This window comes from Xenopus laevis, chromosome 5L (assembly GCF_017654675.1).
Source record: "Xenopus laevis strain J_2021 chromosome 5L, Xenopus_laevis_v10.1, whole genome shotgun sequence".
Lineage (NCBI taxonomy): Eukaryota > Metazoa > Chordata > Amphibia > Anura > Pipidae > Xenopus > Xenopus laevis.
The window spans coordinates 103542180-103563453 of record NC_054379.1 but is presented as its reverse complement, the minus strand read 5'-3'; the positions used below and the strand labels follow the sequence as shown (position 1 = coordinate 103563453).

At 39.4% G+C, this 21274-nt stretch overlaps 1 protein-coding gene across 2 annotated transcripts; it reads left to right on the top strand.

The window, feature by feature from the left end:
* Positions 1–12709: 12709 nt before the first annotated feature.
* cln8.L (CLN8, transmembrane ER and ERGIC protein L homeolog) lies at positions 12710–19417 on the top strand. 2 transcript variants are annotated; one of them, XM_041562234.1, is made up of 3 exons: positions 12710–13036; positions 15084–15724; positions 17828–19417. In XM_041562234.1, the coding sequence occupies exons 2-3, from the start codon at positions 15176–15178 to the stop codon at positions 18149–18151; spliced, it is 873 nt and encodes a 290-aa protein (XP_041418168.1). In that variant the 5' UTR covers positions 12710–13036; positions 15084–15175; the 3' UTR covers positions 18152–19417. The 2 variants fall into 2 exon arrangements, with proteins under 2 accessions (XP_041418168.1, NP_001087512.1); NM_001094043.1 differs by having other exon boundaries at positions 12814–12955; positions 17828–18435.
* Positions 19418–21274: the final 1857 nt, after the last annotated feature.

Here is a 21274-nt window from a genome sequence, read left to right as displayed (position 1 = left end):
GTTAGTGGCCCCTAAGGTGTGTAATCATGTGCTGGGAGATGCTGTTGTATCCACAGGGGAGGAGGCATATGGATTTAGGGCTTGCATTGTTGGCTCTCCACCATATAGGCCAGAAAAATTCAGGCCCACTGTACCACAGAAGTTGGACAGCACTAATCTAGATAGAATACAGTGCAGTTTTGGACTTCGAACCTCAAATGGGACAACAATAAAACAGACTGTTTTATTTAGAGTGGCTTAGCTTATAAGCGGTATGGAAAGTATAAGTTATGAAGTTAAGCATGTCTAAAGGGTGAACGCCTATTTAAACCCAAGTACTATTGAACCATGTTGTTTTCCCACAACATTGGGTTGGAAACTAGCAGGACAGGGATAGTCAACTACAGCGCATCAGGAGATGTCAATGGCAATAAGGACAAACAGTAATCCTGCAGCATAAAAGCTGCAGCCACTTCATGTGCTAAATTATATTCTCAGTCCAAAAAAAACACAATAAAGGAAGAGAGTAAAACATTGTGTCAGGATTATCACCAACAACCGTAGAAAATACAAAAAAATTGCCCACATTTTTTTTATCTTACGGTGGGGCAGGTTGGGCAGAAGTTACGCTCCTGCCTGTTGTAGTGACTACATTCCTGCATTTGGGTTCAAAGAAGCCACACTCATAGACATAGAATAGCCTGTATATACTGTATATGCAGTATCAATCTCACGTTTAATGCCCCAGAACCCTTAGATGCCCAAACAGCCCAATAAATAGTGTCTGTCTATGGTGGAGCTTTTACACAGTATAATCACGGATGTTCAGCAGTTTATTTTTGGCCAATTACCAGCAGCTGCCTGCTCCAAGTGTAACTATTTTAAGTGTGAGAAGCTCTAGCTCTTACAACATATTGAACTCTCAAGCCTGAGCCTGCCATGGAATCAGGGAATAGAAGGACCATGGAACAGCAGGGAAAAGCAAAACTTTCACATGTACAGTCAAGAAGAGGCTTCCTATTTCTATGCCACTGTTGGTTATTTATTGAGTCCCTTGCTGTGTTCGTTGACAGTTTTCATAGGGCCAGTAATGAACACTTCCTTTTACAATTTCTTAGATTCAATATCTCAGACACAGACAGACTTTGCAGTTGCTTCTGTTGTTTTAATGATGAAAACTATTCGTTCTTTAGCCTTTCTCTGTAATTGGTGTTTGATTTCAACTACTCATTTTATAGGACATTTTGAGGACTTTTTGCTCTATTGCTCATCCATTTACTGCACTCCATAGGCCACTTTTTTTTTTTTTTTTTTTTGTAATGTTAACTATATTATATACTGTCTATATAGCCACTTATGCAGAGGGAAAGTAGAAGCACTCCAGGCTACCAAGAAAAAAATATAATACGTTTAAATACAATGGAAGTGCAACTGATTTATCCTATTAATCAATACACATTCCCTAGTCCCCTGTCTCACAAATAATTTAACATATATGCAAGTGCATGTGTGTATAAAGACAAGGGTTTTTAGTTATAAAGTTATGATCATAAAATTGGTAAGCCACCATACCACGTCAAGGTAAACCCCATACGGTGGTCCCTAACTGTTTACCTCTGGTCAATAGTATAAAAGCAGTAGTCCTTGGGATCAGTGTCTCCTGACCTTGAGTTTGGTTTTAATGAGAGGGATAGATCCTCCCACTAGCTGGAGAGATTGCCCAAACCAACACCCATTTTTAAAGGTATGGGACCACTTTCGTTGGAGCGGGTAGGGAGTGCTATTACAAATTTATCCAATTGTCATGCAGCTTTACCGGGGCATTCCAGCATTTGTTGCCTTTGATTAAAATTGGTTTGTGATTAAAGTTTCAGCACCCTGTAAATACATTTATCCAATCAAGGGAAGGAGGGAGTCGAATCTGTATAACAAAGGTTGAAATATGCGGGGTGTTATAATTATATAATATCTAATGCTATATCTCAGTTGAGCTATTTTCCAAGGAAATTGTTTAGACCAGAGCTGTCCAGCTCATGACATGTTGTGGGCCAATTATATTTAATAAACCATGTTCGAGGACCGGATTAATTAAAGTGATGATTTCATATAGTAACATCTATAGCACTCTGACTGTGGGCTGTAAAAATTCTTTAAAGGGCACCATCATACCAGTGGGCCACCAGTTGGACAACCCTGGTTTAGATAATTAAATGAACTTGTTTTGTTATTGTTGTGAAGCATATAATCATTAAGGAGGTAATGAAATAAATGGTACAGTATATTATTTTCTACATGTTTAGTAACTTATAGCAACTTTATTAGACAGTGGAAGGAGGAATAAGTAAAGACTTACTACCACTGCTAACAATTATAGACCATAAGGATACCCCATTTAGAGAGAAAAGGAAACTCCTTACTAATTAAACTAGTTAAATACCTCCACACCAGGCAGAGCAAGGTAAAAAAGAATAAAGACTAAAGAGGAGCACCAATTTATACTCCTAATTCAATACATGGTCACTTTCCTCATTTCTAAATGAATAAGGTTTGCCACTGTTCTGACTTTTATACATCCTGAGTTATGACATCAACAGTAGACAGGATATTGTCATCATCTGTAGAGGGGATTGAGGAAGTTAAAAAAGTGAGGTTGGTAGTAACATTTAAAATTCCTAAACACCAGATGGATTAGGCCTCCTTTGATCATTTACTGAGGAAACAACATGAAAATTCCTATAAACATAATACTGCTCTACACAATTACTTGTCCAGCCTTTGGTGAAGATGATGTTGTTAATGTTTCTGTGTCTTAATAATGATTCATTTTAAGGGTGCACTCCACTTGTTACTATTAGGGGCAGATTTATCAAGGGTCGAATTTCAAAGTGCTAAAACTTCGAAATTGAACCATCGAATTGAAAAATTCGATAGTCAAAGTTTTTTTTTTCGTTTAAAAGGAACAGTAACGTCAAAAAATATAAGTGTTTTAAAGTAATGAAAATATAATGCAGTGTTGCCCTGCACTTGTAAAACTGCTGTGTTTGCTTAAGAAACACTACTATTGTTTATATAAATAAGCTGCCGTGTAGCAATGGGGGCAGCCATTCAAAGGAGAAAAGGCTCAGGCTACACATCAGATAGCAAATAAGCTCTGTCTGTCTAATGGTGTTATCTTTTATCCATTAGTTAACCTGTGCCGTTTTTCAATTTCCGCCATTGCTCCCAAGCAGCTTGTTTATATGAACTATAGTAGAGTTTTCGGAAGCAAACAGAACAGTTTAACGATTCAATCGAACGAACAAACTATTTTAAAAAAAAAAAAACTTTGACTTCCAAAAACTTAGCCAAATGTTGGCTATAGGTTCTAGGAGGTCCCCATAGGCTAACATAGCATTTCGGCATGTTTAAGTGTCGAAGTTTTTAAAAGAGACAGTACTTCGATTTTTGAATGGTCGAATATTCAATTCAATTCGAGGTGAAGTCGAATTTGGCCTAGTCGATGTTCGAAGTACCCAAAACTTACCGAAAATTCACTTCGACCTTTGATAAATCTGCCCCTTAATGTTTATTTGTCAATGTATATGAAATTATAGGGGCAATATATGCCTTTGTGCAAAACTATCAAATTTGTTGCCACTTTCAAATAATTACTGTAGCTAGATTTCTACAAAGTAGAAGTTATGTCCAAAAATTAGTAATCATTAATATGGTTAGATAGGAAATATATGCAGAGATCTTATCGGTAGCCAAAATCTTTTAAACTCTACAATCCACTAAACGACTGATCGCCATGGAAGACTCCACACACGGTCCGAAAATCGCACAAATCTTTGTTGTTATTTTTGCATCTATAGCCAGCTTTAGAGATAAGAAGGAGTTTATTATACAGCAGGTTTAACTGTTACCAAGTGTCCAGGACAAGCACTATTAACTAGTAATGGGCGAATTTATTCACCAGGCGCGAATTTTTCGCCGTTTCGCAAATTTCACGGGAAATTAGCGAATTTTTCGGCGAAGCGCGAGAAATTCACCCATCACTACTATTAACTCTTGTTGAGTGGTAATTGCACCTTTTAAAGGGGTGGTTCACCTTTAAGCTAACTTTTAGTATGTTATAGAATGGCAACTTTTCAACTGGACTTTTTTTTTTTATAGTTTTTGAATTATTTATCTTTTTCTTCTGACTCTTTCCAGCTTTGAAATGACCCCATTTAAAAAAACAAATGCTCAGTAAGGCTACAAATTTATAGTTATTTCGACTTTTTATTACTCATCTTTCTAGTCAGTCCCTCTCCCATTCATATTCCAGTCCCTTATTTTAATCAATGCATGGTTGCTAGGGTAAAGTGGCCACATTGTTGAAATTGCAAACTGGAGAGCTGCTGAATAAAAAGCTAAATAACTCAAACTATAAATAATAAAAAATGAAAACCAATTACAAATTGTCTCAGAATATCACTCTATATCATACTAAAAGTTATTCTTAAGGTGAACACTTAAGGGGCCTAATTATAAAATGTATTATAAAATCTAACAATCACTGTAAGGATGTAGCGGTGGCAGAGCTCATCCCAGCACGTTAGAGTCTCCCAGTCACTGCTCTCGCGAGAGTTCGGAAACTTCTATCCGAAAACTTCAATGCTTCACAATACCATTACCCCCATCAAGTGCTGACCCACATATCCACCAGAGTCGCTAATCTTAAAAACAATGCGGCTTTATTAAAACACACAATGTGATAACAATATGGCAGTGGGTGTGGGTTTTTTGCACACATTGTGTGTTTTAATAAAGCCGCATTGTTAGTTAGTTGTTAGTAAGATTAGTGACTCCGGTGGATATGTGGGTCAACGCTTGAACTGGGTAATAGCATTGTGAAGTAATGAAGTAAAATCTAAGTTTGCAGATTTGGCTGAACCACCAATTCAAACAATATATCTCCAAAATGTGTCTACTAGCTTTAGTGCATTGCCATCCAAAAGAAACACACAGACAGACAAACTGAAGAGTCTACATCATAGCGTAAGACCTGTCTATACATGACTATGAAGATTTTCATTCATCATCAGTCATGGTATATCTAGTATAGGTAAATCTAAAAACAACTGGACTTGCTGAGTAATCAATGAAGACGTTTCACTACTCATCCGAGCAGCTTCTTCAATTCCATTGACTGGTGTGGGAAGTTCTCAGCATATAAACTCTTCCACTAATCCATTTGCAATGGCACATTGTAACTCTTCAAAGAGGTGACATCTGAAGAATTTCACAGAGGTGTTGATTCTGTGTAGTTGTGATAGGATTATCCAATGTGTCATGCAACTAGTAGAAACAGTTGTTACTTGTGAGAGTTACATGAATGGATGTGTGAAGTGTTCTGAAACCCCCGAGCATTAATTCAGGCTGGATTGGTGCAGCACTTGTAACACACCAGCAGGTGGCATACTGAGCATACTGTAGGTAACCCTGAGTACATTTTTAGCCCCTTTCTAGCCTTTTTACTAGGTTTAAAGCCTGGTTTATAAGAGATACCGCTGGTATAGTTAAAAGCAAATACAGTAATTAGTTAAAGGTTAAGTTAACCTATAAAAACAACTATTTTTAAAGTACCACAAATAATAAATAGCTTTTTAGCTTACATTTTTGGTTTGCTATAATTTAGGCTTTTACTTTGTATGAAGGGCATATTAATTTAATAGTGCTCCTTTATGAGCTTCCTTCATTTACTCCTTGTTATATACAGTCTGTAAACCAGGTGGCCAAAGGATATGCTATGTTATAAGGATATGCTATTGTAAACTATTAAAACTGTTAAGGCAAAATGGACATTTGTCTGGGGCCCACCAGCACACTTTCCACCTGGGATAACTTTTGGCAGAAACAGCCTGCAGAGAGACTATCATTTTAATCAACTGCAATACCTCTACAGCATGGTTATTTTAATGGCCTTGCCTTTTTTCTAGTGGCATCATCTTTTTTGTCATTTATCTAGTCTCAGTGGTGTTGGTCCAGGGCAGCACACCTGCTATCATGTCTAATTCAGCAGACAATTTCTTCACTGCACGCCTGACTATATTTAATTTCACATGCTTGAGAGTTATTATGTCAAATTTCTTGAGCCACTGGGGGCCTACCAATGAAATTTTGCCCTGGGCCTGCTGATACCTTAAAGGAATTGTTCAGTGTAAAAATAAAAACTGGGTAAATAGATAGGCTGTGCAAAATAAAAAATGTTTCTAATATAGTTAGTTAGCCAAAAATGTAATGTATAAAGGCTGGAGTGACTGGATGTGTAATAGAACAGCTACAACACTACTTCCTGCTTTTCAGCTCTCTTGGTTTACACTGACTGGTTACCCTGGTTACCAAGCAGTAACCAATCAGAGACTTGAGGGGGGGCCACATGGGTCATATCTGTTGCTTTTGAATCTGAGCTGAATGCTGAGGATCAATTGCAAACTCACTGAACAGAAATGTACCATGTGGCCCCCCTTCAAGTCGCTGACTAACTCAGAGTTATAGAGCTGAAAAGCAGGAAGTTGGATTCTGGCTGTTTTATTAGACATCTGTTCACTACAGCTGTTATATATTACATTTTTGGCTAACTTACTATATTAGAAACATTTTTTATTTTGCACAGCCTATTTATTTACACAGTTTTTATTTTCACACTGAACTGTTCCTTTAAAGAATCCATGGAAACAGGTTACAACAAGGTCCTGTATTTACACTGGTAAATGATAACATTAAAATTGGAGACTGAACATTTATAGTCCTTGGTTGCATAGCCATGGTTTAGTAGTGCTCTATACATGAGGGGCAGGGGGTGCTACACAGGCTTCCCCCTTCCTACCCACTGTGTGTAGGAAGAGACACACCAGAGGAAAAAGTTCTACCTGAATGAGCTTTAAGGAACACGCTCATACACTTTTCCCGACCTGGGTACTGTCTAACCAGCATACAGACACTTTTAAATAATGGAAAAAACCTTAATGCACCATATTTATTAGCTCAGTGCTGACCCGACACATTTGCCTGAACTAGTGACTCTGTATAGATTCAAATCAACAGAAAACAGGCATATTAGTAGTATAAATACCTATAATGTTCTCCGTGCCGGAATCTGTGGATATACAGGTATGGGACCTGTATTCTAGAATAATCATCGCCTGGGTTTTTTTGGATATGGTGTCTTTCTGTAATTTTTAATTCTTGTGTATATTTAATGCAAACATTAAATATACACAATAAAATAGTTTTGCCTCTAATAAGGATTAATTATATCTTAATTTGGATCAAGTACAGAGTACTGTTCTATTATTACAGAAAATGATTTCATTAAAATCTATGGGAGATGACTTCCGTAATTCTGAGCTATTTGGATAATGGGTTTCCAGATAACAGATACCATACCTGTATTGAACATCTTCCCCTGATTGGTTTATCTGTCTATGGCAGCTGGCCAACGCAACAGCGTAAGACCGAGGACTGAAGATTTTGTGTACAAATTGTAGTCAAATATTGACTATGGCTGGCATTTAGGCTTTAGAAACAGGGAATTACTTATGGATGTATGTTAATTGGCTGGGGCTAAAAGGCTCCTTGCTTTTTCACTATAGTCCCTAAGGGGAAGTGCACCATGGTCTTATTACTCAAGCACATAGTTTACTGGGGGACTTGATTTTAAATGCACTACAAACTTAAATTGCTTTTAGGTAGTGTAGGAAGGTAATTATCACAGGTGTATGTTTGTTGGCTGTGAAGGGTAGGACTACACAAGCTTTTTCTGTGCGATCTGACGCTCTGCGCAAAAACGCATGCAACAAAAATAAGTTAAGTGAATACATTGTCGGATCGCACAGAAAACGCTTGTGTAGTCCTACCCTAAAAGCTCTCTGCTTTCCCACTAGAGCTCCTGAGTTTAGGGTAAGTGCATTATGGTTTTACTTCTCAGTCACATTAGTTGCTGGGGGACTTGATTTTAAATGCAATATAAACTTAAAATGCTCACAAACAGTGTAGGACTCACATACAATGAGGGGCCTTGACCTGGCACGCGAGCTTACATATTTTGGACAAAGTGTGGTACTAACACCTCATAATAATTATTTTTAAAGGCAAACTGTGTGCTGACAAGTTTTCATTTTCTCTTTGTGTACAAATATTGTTTTTTTATCTTTTACGGCAGATGGTCAGCTCCTGAGTGTGGGTTAGACCGAGCGCTGGGACATGGTTTGTATGGCAGCTGGTCAACACCAGAGTGTGATTTAGACCAAGCGCTGATAATTTCTTTCTGTGTATCTGTTGATAATGCCCTCTAATGTACTTGTAAAGAGTAAGCGTGTCCCTCTATTAGCTCCAACCCCGATCTTGACACACTACCCTTATAGTTTACATCATCCACTTCCTTTACTAGGTCTCTGCACTCAAGCTTATTTATATTTTTATATTATTTATTTTTATTTATACACTGGAGCCCAAACTGCACATACAGGTGAGGCCTTAAAAGAGACCTACAGCATAAAGAGGTAAAGTCATGGTTTAATAACTTGAGTTTTTGCCTTTTTATACAAGACAGTACCTTATTTGCTGTAATAGCCACAGAATAACACTGTCATGTCCAGTATCCCAAACCCAGAATAAACACCAAGGATCCGGTCATGTCGCAGGCTTCTGCCTGCATAACAGCTGCCTTTCACGTCAGGAGGAGCCCTCTGCTACTCGAATGCCGCCAGGTCTTGTAGTGAGAGAACAAAGGCAAGGGTTCTGGGCAGGCAAGGGAACAAGAACGTGTGTCAGGAAGGACAGGGAAAGAGTTAGCATAGTTATGGAACAGGCCGGGTTCAATAACAATCAGACATTGCAGTACGGAATTAGTAACCAAAAGAGTAGTCAAGGACACAAATTGGGGTCAAACCAATCAGTAAACGCAGAACAAAGTCAGGATCCTGAAGAGTAGTCAGTAACAGGTTAAGATAAGTACAAGAAATGAATCAGCAGATGTCAGGGACAGGCATGGGTCTGGAAACCAGACAATAAGTGCACCCAGGAGCTATCACATAATAGACCTACTTTTGGCAATGAAAAAACAGAAAAGGCGCCTTTAAATATTTGAATTTCACTCTAAGCATGATGACATCAGACCTGGTGCACCAAATAAAAGGACATGTGCGGCGAAATGCGAGCATGACTAAACAGAAGAACACAGGTGACTCTCTTAACTCTTTCCCCGTCATTCCTAACACACTTTCTGGTTCCCTTGCCTGTCCAGAACCCTTCTCTCACTTTGGACCTGGGGCATCTGAGTACAAGAGGGCTCCTGTTATAGGCAGAAGTGTGAGCCATGACTGGAATCTTAGTGTTTGTTCTGGGTTTGGGATACTGAATATGACAGTGTTATTCTGTGGCTATTACACCCTATGGCAAGCGCGTCGGGCATCCCTGCCACCCCACTAGACCACCAGCTATCGGTACAGACACTGCCTGGAATTAGACAAATTGTAAACAAACTGGAATTTAGTGTATAATTTATTATTTCTACTGACTCCAAGTGCTGTGTTTGTGACTGATTTCCCAGTGAGACCTCTCTGGCTGGTCTGTATGGCCCTGGCCTGTTTACCAACTCCGCTAGAACTCTGCCTGCATTTACCCCAGCTTGTCTTCGGCTACGCTCTTATGGTTTGTCTCCCCTCAGACTCGCCGCATCTCCTCACATCTAGACTCTGAGACACAAAGCCTGAAAGTTTGCCACCTTTTCTCCCGACTAACTCCGGGCAGGGAGGCAGGCTATAATGTAGCGGGAGGCGGGGCCGTGACATAACGGGGCAGGACCTGATGTACCAGGGTGGGATGTGACATCTGGGGCAGGGTTATGACGTGGTGATCAGCGATTGGCCAATCACCTCGTCAATAACAGGGAATCTGCCCGGTTTTCCTAATTTGGAAAACCAGGCAGGCAGTTTTGACCTGGATAGTGTCACGATCGCCGTCCCAGGAGCTCCGGGCGGCGCACCCGATCCTTTCGGCGTCACTCCCAAAATGGCGGCGCACATGGCCGCCACGTGGGTAGCGGCGCCGGTGCAACCACGCCAGCGTAATGACGCCAGCATAAACACGCTGGTGCAAAGTCACCTGCGTGCCACGCTGGTTTTGGCGCCTATGTAAATTGTGTAAGGTTTAACTTAACTATACATAACTAATGCAATGTATATATATGTATTTATATATCTCAAGAACCAAGAATATCCTGCAAATTACTCACTGAAATGTCTGCATAATAATAAATAATGCGCCCCTGTTGTAAAATATGAGGACACCTTGGAGTTCCATGACCTGCGTAAAAGAGAGAAATAACACTAGGGCCTATTTTCCCTTAATATTTGACTTCTGCACACTGCAAAGGTTGGACTGTATTATTAGTTGGTTTCCTATATAGTTTATTGATACAGTAATACTTTGCAGGTTGTAATTTTCAGCCGCCCACAGGTTGAACAATAAAAGCAAACCTTTGATAGGTTGCCAAGGCTTTCTGCGCAGGTGCAAATTGGCCACTGTTTGTAAATGAACAGCAGTGGTTTTTTTTTTACCCACAATGAAGCATTGTTATCCAAAATTCCATCATCTTGGTTGCCAGGGGGAGTTGCACCTGAAGCAATAGGTGTTACAATTGTCAAAACTGTGCTGGCACTTCAACACAAACTAGATGCAAATGCACTGAAAATTTTCTGTCTGGCATTTATAGATGATTTCTATCCAACCAGATTTTTCAAATAAAACATGTCTCTGCTACATTGTCACTAGCCCTCTGTTGTATTTCTCTATCCTATAGGAGACAGTCCCCTGTTGTATTTTTCTATCCTATAGGAGACAGTCCTTTGTTGTATTTCTCTCTTCTATAGGAGACAGTCCTCTGTTGTATTTCTCTATCCTATAGGCAGGGTTGCCAGTTTTCTAGCCAAACTGGGCTACTAATTTAAAGCCCAGGCGGATTTTGAAAGTACAAACTAGCCAAGGTACAGATTTGGGCTACTTTTTGTGCCTTTGACTGGTTTGTACTTTGGAAACCACGCAAAGTTTTTTTCTTGCCCTAGTGTGAAAAGCCTGCATCTTCCAAAGCATGTTGGGTAATGTAGTTTTTGTTTACCAATTTACCAACTTCAATGTAAGACTACAATACCCAGCATGCAATGTGAGTTTTTGGGCAGATTTTGGGCCCTGTATCCCAGTCTCCCGTCAATCTTAAGCATTCTTGCATTTTCTGGTGACTTTCCTCAATTTCAGACAATTTTGTGGCAAAAATCTGCTGGCCACCAAAATAGGTTGAACTGTTTTACCAATATTTATTGAAATTCCATATGTATTAGGGCCTTATGGGACCCCTATACCTCCTTCCCCCCATCTGTCCCATTTTTGCTTCATGGAAAATTTTGAAAAAGGCATATCTTCATATATATTCGTGTATTTTTTAGATTTTTTTCACTGCACATATTATGCTATTTTTGGGCTACTTTTGAAGTGCCTCTTGGCTAGTTTTGGGCTGGTTGTGTAGCTGACTTTTTGACTGGTTTTGAAAATTACACCTGGCAACCCTGCCTTTAGGAGACAGTCCTCTGTTGAATTTCTCTTTTCTATAGGAGACAGTCCTCTGTTGTATTTCTCTTTTCATAAGAGACAGTCCTCTGTTGTATATCTGTATCCTTTAGGAGACAGCCCTCTGTTGTATTTCTCTATCCTATAGGAGACAGTCCTCTGTTGTATTCCTCTATCCCTTAGGAGACTATATCCTTTAGGAGACAGTCCTCTGTTGTATTTCTGTATCCTATAAGCATACCTCCCAACTGTCCCTTTTTCGGAGGGACAGTCCCTGTTTTGACAGCTCAACCCCAGAAGTGTAACTAGAGGGGGACGGGCCCTGGCACAGGACGCGCAGCCGGGCCCCCGCCCCCCTCCATACACCCGGAAACTGGGCGGGAATATGTGCCGCACGCGTACTGCCGGGGGGCCCTGAGTGGGTGCGGGCCCTGGCCCGCTCGCACCCCCTGCTCCCCCGGTAGTTCCGCCACTGCTCAACCCGCAGTCCCTCATTTGTACTGGAAAGTCCCTATTTTCTCTGCACGGAACAACCATAAAAAGAAACTAAGTTTCTCACTTAATTGGCTTTTAGCAGAGAGCCCAGAACACCTAACAGATGCAAATAAGATACTTTGTAACAATTTTGAGACACAAAAAAAACAGTTTAGATAAGGAGAAATATTTTCAAACTTTCATAACCTGCAAAATTTTGTAAAATTAACATGGTAATTAGGGGGTGTGGCCACAGAAATGGGCGAGGCCAAAAATTGCTGTTCTACGTGTGAAAAAAAATGTTGTCCCTTTTTTTACTTCCAAAATGTTAGGAGGTATGTATAAGAGACTCTATCCTATAGGAGACAGTCCTCTGTTGTATTTCTCTATCCTATAGGAGACAGCCTTCTGTTGTATTTGTCTGACAGTCCTCTGTTGTATTTCTCTATCCTATAGGAGACAGTTTTCTGTTGTATTTGTCTGACAGTCCTCTGTTGTATTTCTCTTGTGTATAAGTGACTACACAGCAGACTATACAGCAATTTGATATACTTTTTTAACATCTGAATTACAATATTGCTCTAAACCCTGGAGACACTATAGCTCATAGTCTCTCTCTTCCCCCCCACCGCCACTTGGTACAACCCAAAACTGCTGAGAGAACAGGAAGTGCTCGTAGCTGTCTCTGAGATCATGTGCTCTGAGAGCAGAGTTGCACTATTGGCTCCAGTCTGATTCACGTGAGGAGGGGGACTGCACAGTTTATTAGATATTTACCAGTGGAGCAGGTTGTGCCGGTTCTCTCTGTGTTTTGCACATGGATCCACCCTAATGGGCTGTTTCGTACTCGGAAGCTGCTTGTGAAAAAGATGCTGGGTAGTCTGACCAGCTGCTGCTGACAACACAAGTCACGGTATGTCACGAGGGATGCAGGGAAGTGTAGTGAGGAGATGAATGGCTGCAGCAGTTGTATACCCGGATTATAGAGCAGCAGGTTTGCTAAATATCCATTCCTTTCTACTCTCTACAAGTTATTTGTGCACTTATTGTACCAGTTCCAATATTATCATTTGCAGCTCGGAAACACATTAACATTGTCTTTCATTAACCATTCGTTATTAATTTGTTAAAGGGGTTGTTCACCTTTACATGAGCTTTTACTATGATGTAGAGAGTGATATTCTGAGACGATTTGCAATTGGTTTTCATTTTTTATTATTTGTGGTTTTTGAGTTGTTTTAGCTTTTTATTCTGTAGCTTTCCAGTTTGCCATTTTAGAAATCCAGTAGCTAGGGACCAAATTACCCTAGCAACTGTGCAATGACTTGAATGAGAGAATGGAATATGAATAGAAGGGGCCTTGAATAGAAAGATGAGTATTAAAAATGAGCAATAATTTTAAATGTTTAGCCTTACAGAGCAGTGCTGTCCAATTTCTGTGGTACAAAGGGCCGTTATATCTCTGGCATATGTGATGGAGGGCCAGTGCTGACCACTCCCTGTTTTAAACCACACCCACATTACCAAAAGAACTTTTAAGACCCTGTCCACATTAATGGTGGTAGCACATGAAAAAACCTAATGGTTGGTGCTCAATGCAGGGATATCGTTTATCACTCATGTTAAACAAGTTTATTAAACCATATTAAAGTGATACGGACCCCCTAACAAGCATTTCCTATTTTTAAAAGGAATGTGTCTGTATCACTTTAAGACATACCCTCAAATCCATATGCCTCATACACACCTGTGAATAGTGCAGCAACCCCCAGCACTTGATTAAAAACCTTGGGGACCCCCTAACAAGAATTTCCAAATTCTAACAAACACCATGCAGGCAGAAGCATGGCGCACACAGGGAACATAGGGCAGGCAGAGTATGGCGCACACAGGGAACATAGGGCAGGCAGAGTATGGCACACACAGGGAACATAGTGCAGGCAGAGTATGGCATTTACAGGAAGCATAGGGCATACATAATATGGCACACAGGGAGCATAGGGTTGGCAGAGTATGGCACACACAAGGAGCATAGGGAAGCAGAGTATGGCACACACACACGGAGCATAGGGCAAGCAGAGTATGGCACACACACAGGGAGCATAGGGCTGGCAGAGTATGGCACACACAGGTAGCATAGGGCAGGCAGAGTATGGTGCACACACAGGGAACATAGGGCAGGCAGAGTATGGCACACACAGGGAGCATGTTTAAGGCAGGAGACAGGGAAACTTATCAGGATTTGGTGCCCCTTCAGAAGTTTGTCTGAAATGTTTGCAGTGTTTGCAAAAATGACTGCAGCCTGCTTGATGTGATTGTGAATTCCAAGACTCAAAGAAACAAGATTTAAAATAATTTATATAGTGTAAGTGAAGTTTATTTAGCTTGACTAATATATGATTTGGAATTATTTCTTAGCATGACTGGTCCCCTTTAAAGGACAAGGTTATTCATCTGGGGTTACCAATTTGTTCTTTTATGTTTTTACTCCCAGTCAACAATCTGGTATGTATAGACCCTAGCCAGGTGCTCTTCTTTGCTTAAAAATCACATCAGCCTGGGGTACTAATCTATAGAGTGTTCCAGAGATTCATGCAGCTGCCCTGGGCTGTGTGTATGCCCAGTGGATTAAAATAAATTTTTACCAATGACATCTACACATATGATTTTGAATGATACCTGTATTGAAAAAAGTTTTTTTTTAGATTTTTGTAGCCATTTAACCAATAACATAGTGTAGTTCGTCTCTCAACAAACTGTTGGGTCACGTTAATAAATCTTGTTTTTTATGCTGTTGTTCCTCTTTTTATTTTCAGTATTTTACAAGTACTGTAGCACAGAAAGCTATCATGTGCCTTGTCACAGGACGGATCATTTTATTAAAAAGCTGAGTTTTCTGTGCTGCAAAATGAACATTTACATATTGCTTTGAATGCTCTATATACGGTATGTGTAAACTGTATGAATTTCCATGTCCTTCTAGCAACAGGTCAATATTACAGAATGCAGATATTTCATGTTTTTTTTCCTCTTTCTTTCAGATAAATGTGTGCCTTGTATTTCTGTGCTGCCATGGTGCTCTAGGAAATCCTTCTTTTACTCACAAGCGATGCTCTGCCTGGCCTAGGCCAAAATGAGTATTATCAACAGTCTCCTGAATTTTGAGGCAACTCTTAGTTTGGAAATGGATTATTCATCGTGGAATACCTGCTTAATAGTTAGTGGAGCCGGTTTTCTGGGATACCTGTTTCTTTTTGTGTTATGCCATCTAGTGTCCATTCTTGTATCAGCTACATATCGCTCTCTATCTGCCAAAGAGAAAGTATTTTGGGATCTTGCAGTCACACGTGCAGTATTTGGGGTTCAGTGCATTTATGCTGGGCTGAGAGCTTTACTGATCGACCCTGTGCTCACTGCTGACACTATCACTGGTCAGCAAAGCTGGTCCCACTTTACTATTCTAATAGCAGTTGGTTTTTTTCTGTTTGAAAATCTTGCTCTTCACACTTCTAATTTAATATTTTGGACATGTGATATTTTCCTAGCAGTTCATCACTTTTTCGCTTTTCTTGGCTATTTGGCTGCTGCAATTTGTAACACTGGCGGACATTATTTGTATATGCTATCATTGTTACTGGAAATGAGCACACCATTTACCTGCATATCCTGGATGCTTCTTAAGGTAATCCTTTCATTCACTATGTTTTCTTTATTACTGGCCACTTAAAAAGTAATTCACCTTAACTTTCTATAGCTCTCTAGATCTGGAATATTATTTTGATGCCACCCTTACATTTTTCAGATGCTTCCTTTCTTTGATTTAAATGGGAGATTTCGTATGGTGGTATTAATATTAGTGGCATTGGTTGCGAATTAATTTAACATTTTTAGGCTCCATCCACACCACACTGACTCTTAGCCAACAAATAAATGCAGGCCAAGAATCAGCTGATAAGGCACTGCGTCGGTCTTGGTGGAGGCGCGGAGCAGATTTTTGGGCAAAAATTCATACATGTGCGTTTCTGTGCTGGAATCCACTCTGTATGCCTGCAGCAAGGCTGACACAGTGCCTTTCGTACAAACACAGGAACCAGGAACCAGTATAGGCCAGTGGATCGGCTAATTCAGCCCGACCTAGCATTACAATTAAAGGCCAACAAAAACCCAGATAAATATTTTTATTGATGTTATGGTGCAGTGCTTTATTATTTAAAGGGCCAATGATACAAATAAATGAAAATGCCCTATAACATGCTTGGTCAGTATTATCCAAGTCAGGAGGCGAATTCGCCTGTATTTTGCCAATTTTATTTTGAGGTTTTACTATATTATATTACTTTGCACTTATATTTGTTTATCCTTCTATTTGGCAGGCAGTTCATGATTGTCTAAATTGGTGTTTAAAAAACTGCTCATGTAAAGCAGATAGTAGAAGATAGTAGAGAGTGATGTTCTGAGACAATATGCAACTGGCTTTCATTGTTTATTATTTGTGTTTTTTGGAATTCTTTAGCTTTTTATTCAGGACCTCTTGTAATTTGAATAAGAGGCTGGGATATTATAGGAGATGCCTGAATAGAAAGAAAAGTAATAAAAAGTAGTAATAACAATATATTTGTAGGCTTACAGAGCATTTGTTTTTAGGTGGGGTCAGTGACCTCCATTTGAAATCTGAAAAGAGTCAGAAGAAAAAGGCAAATCATTTAAAAGCTATAAAAATAAATAATGAAGACCATTTGAAATATTGCTTAGAACTGACAATTTTATAACATACTAAAACTTAACGGTGAACCACCCCCTTTAAATGGTGTTCCTCATTTTAGATCTAAACTTATATTTATTTAGCACTGATATATTTTATACAGAACTTTACAGAGATTATACCTAAATCACTGCCTCGCTGAAGTTTACAATCCTAGTATCCAATCACATTCATGCAACAAACATAAGCTCAGTTTTATCAGGAGTCAATTAAACTTCATGTTTTTGGTGTATGGGAGGAACAGAGTGCCTAGATAAAACCCACACAGGGAGATACATACTCTTACTGATGTATGGGATGCGTTATCCAGAAAGCTCTGCATTAAAGAAGGGCCTTCTATAATAAACTCAAATTTATCCAAATCTTTAAGAATAATTTCCTTTTCCTCTGTAATAATAAAACAGTACCCTGTACAATGTTTTTAACTCTATTTGACCAACATGGCATGGTGGTGAATAAAAATGGCTTTTTATTTTACTTCGAGGTGTAATTACTTTATCTTTAGATTGTTTCGGACACATGTATTGTGGAGTTAAAAGTCGCTTGTGGTTCTCGTTTTCATATTGATAAATTTGTGGACACCCCAATACATGTAGCCCGACATAATCATATTAAGCCTTATCTTAGATAATTTGCTGTTATTCAAAACAGTACCCTGTTACTTGATCCAAGTAGACTAAAAATATGAAGATCCAAATTACAGAAAGATCCATTATCTGGAAAACCCCGGGTCTTGAGCATTCTGATAACAGGTTTCATACTTGTAGGGCCCTGGCTAGCATCACACTCAGGAGCCCAGTGGGTCCACTGTGTGTACAATTATACATATAATTGCAATTTCAGTATTGGGGTCAAGTTTTTGCCTTAGGTTTATCACACAGTTTGCAAGCTATTTGTAGCTGTTACTTCTCTCCAAAAAATTCAATGTTGACAATAAGTAAGGTATGTTAAATAAGTTTACCTTAGGAACCTCCACTGTAATGCTTCCAGTGTGTCTCTATTTTTTTTCTTTATTGTTTCTAGGCTGGTTCTTCAAACACCTTATTTTGGAAAGTTAATCAATGGATAATGATTCATATGTTCCACTGCCGCATTGTCCTCACTTACCACCTGTGGTGGGTATGTTTGTACAACTGGGATCGTTACAAAAACTCTCTGCCCTTTGTATATATAGCATTCTTCTTTACTGGACTGGCAATTGTAACAATAATATTAAACCCTTATTGGACTCATAAGAAGACACAACAGCTCTTGACTCCAGTTGACTGGAACTTTAAGGAGACATCTGTGAAATCCCGTTCAGAAAAAGGAAATGGAGTGATTAAACATCACAAGAAGAAACAGTAAACAAAAACATTTTTTTTTTAAATAGCTATTATATTGTTTTTTTCTTCTTTTTCTCAGGCCAACAGTATTGAAATATGAAATCTCCCTATTGTAAACAACCTTATCTACAGTGTTACTGACATAACCTTTCAAAGTACCAATTATTTTAAAATCAAAGCTGGTGGCTTTACTATTCAATATTGCTTTGACACAGTGGTGTGTGAATATCGTGTTGATTTGGACACTACATACTGTATATGTACAAGTAGGTCTACAGTCGGAAAGCTTAAAGTGTTTGTACTTACTTCTCTCTGTGTTCATCATAGGGTGAAAATTGCGTTCACTCTAACCATGGTTTTCTTGCGGTTTTGATTGTCTATGCCAAACATACTCGTTCAGTCTGTCTCTGGCTGACCAAATAGGCTGGGAGCCACAGTTTTAATAATCTGTGATTTTTAACAATTCAGAAACATATGGGAGCAGAGGTACAGTGAATTGGGCTGGGTAGGCACTGATAATCTCTAGACTCTTGCCTATTGCATCAGTCCTAGAAACTACATTTTTTAACCCTTTCTCTGCAAGTCTGCTTTGATTTTGGCACACCACATATTGCCTTTACACACAGTGTTCCACAGATTAAAAAAGACTGTCAGGGTAATGTATGATTCCTAACAGGGCAGGTAAACAGTAATTAAGTTACTTTAGTATGTTTTGGGCAATACAGGATGGAATATTCATGTATACATAGTAGAACAGAGAAAGAGGGCCCAACAGAGCAGGATACTAATGTGCCATGTTTCCTAGCAGGCAACATCACCACAATACTCTGGGACAAATGTTATTTGCCTGTGATGAAACTTTCCATCTGGTATTCAACATGTCTCCTTTATTCCTGTTCCCCACAACTCATCCTTTTATATGTGTTTGGCCCATTCTCTATAGTAAATAATGCATTGTTGCTTACATCACTCTTTGCTGGTCTAGAAAGTGCAGGAAAGCATCACCAAAAACATTTGCTAATAACATATACAGGGTAAAACTTCAATAAGTTTTGTCTCATTCGTACAGAATGTGTAATGTTTAACTTTTTCCACATCATACTTTCTACTGCCCTACCTTGCTCTAATTTTCCATATGCAAATTAGGATTCAGTTCAGATTTGGCTGAATCCCAAATTAGTGGATTTGGTGCATCCCTTGTTTGAAAAATAATCAACATTGTAAATGTTACAGTAACTGACTATTTCTTTTGCCTGCTTTCTCAAATAAAATTCATATTTTAAATGTGTTTAAATTTTGGATTTACATTTTTTTTTAATTTTAAATATGACATTTAAATATGTATTTTGGCTTTCTTCAAAATATTTTATTTCTGCACCCAAAGAATGATTTTTGCAGTACATCAGCTTTATGTTTGTAAGATTACTGCCACATGGGGCTGATTCTCGAAAAATGCATACTTACACTTTTCTGCGCCAAAATTGTCTGCCCCTTCCCAATGCCTCCCAATAGATGGGTTGGCATTGCTGTTGCAAACTCCCTCTCTTCAACATAAATGTTGTTAATAGCCGCTTTACTGGATCACCTAATCTGCAGCTTATGTGTCTACATATCTGTATGAGCTTCCCAATCTTGCATCACTTTTTTCTACTAGGGATGCACCGAATCCACTTTTTTGGATTCGGCCGAACCCACGAATCCTTCGTGAAAGATTCGGCCGAATACCAAACCGAATCCGAACCCTAATTTGCATATGCAAATTAGGGGTGGGAAGGGGAAAACATTTTTTTTCTTCCTTGTTTTGTGACAAAAAGTCACGCAATTTCCCTCCCGCCTCTAATTTGCATATGCAAATTAGGATTCGGTTCGGCCGGGCAGAAGGGTACGGCCAAATCCGAATCCTGCTGAAAAAGGCCGAATCCTGGATTCGGTGCATCCCTAATTTCTACTGCCCCACCCAATCACCTTAGCTCTTATAATAACATCGGTTTGACACAATTAAGAATTGCCGATATTGTTGCTATCTCCGTATGCTTAGAAATTCAGGCAAGCACTCTGATCACCAGTGTGTAGGGTTTTATGGAGGAAGCTATCAAGGCAAGACAATTAGGGGGTTATTTAATAAAAGGCACTAAATTTGCCCAGGAGTAGTAACTCATAGTAACCAATCGGCAGACAGAATTTACTGGTCATCTGTTTAAAAGCCAACATCTTATTGGTTGCTATAGGTTACTGCTTCTGGGCAAACTTAGCAGAAACACATCAAGTTTTGTCCGATGCAGCTTGCTTACAGTGTACCAACACAGATATAATTTGCTATTTGGTAAGTTACAAAATAATTTATGTAACTACCTCATAGCTGCACTGTTGGTTCAGCTCTATCTAGTCAGTGGCTGACTCAGTATATGATTCATAAAGCTTTACTAAAAATTAATGTGAACAAGGTGCCAAGGCCAGATGTTATACACCCTTGGGTTCCAAGAGAGCTTAGTTCTTTCTGATTATTTTCAGACTCTCTCATCTGGTATGGATGGTATCTATGGATTGGAGGAAAGCTGATATAATTCCTATATTTAAAAAGGGATTACGAGCCTGGCAATTCTAGGCCAGTAATTTCATCCTTGGCAAATTATTTGAGGGCTTGTTAAGGAATCACATTCTAAATTTTGCCCTAGTGGAGTCCTTGTAGATAATAAACTTGGATGTAGCAAGCAATGCCAGTCAGCAGCTTCGAGGGCAAATAATGTATTGGGCTGTATTAAAAGGGGCATTGATTCACGGGAGGAGGAGGTCATTGTTCACTGTAAAGAACGCTTGTAAGGCCCCATCTAGAATAGGCCATGCAGTTTTGGTCTCCAGCCCTCAAACGGGACATTGATGAATTAGAGAGGGTCCAGAGAAGGGCAACTAAGATGGTAAAAGGTGTGATGTTTATATGGACAGTCACATCACCTGATCACTGAACTGAACAAAACATTGCCTGTCAGGAACTGTCATCCCTGTAAAACTGGCCAATCCCAGTGAGAGGCTGGGGAAAGACAATGTGGAAGTGACATCTCCCTGAGAGGAAGTGGGTGGAGTTGTTGGCACAGGGAGACTCAGGAGCACGGATGGCTTTGGTCCCGCGCTGCACAGATACTCCTAG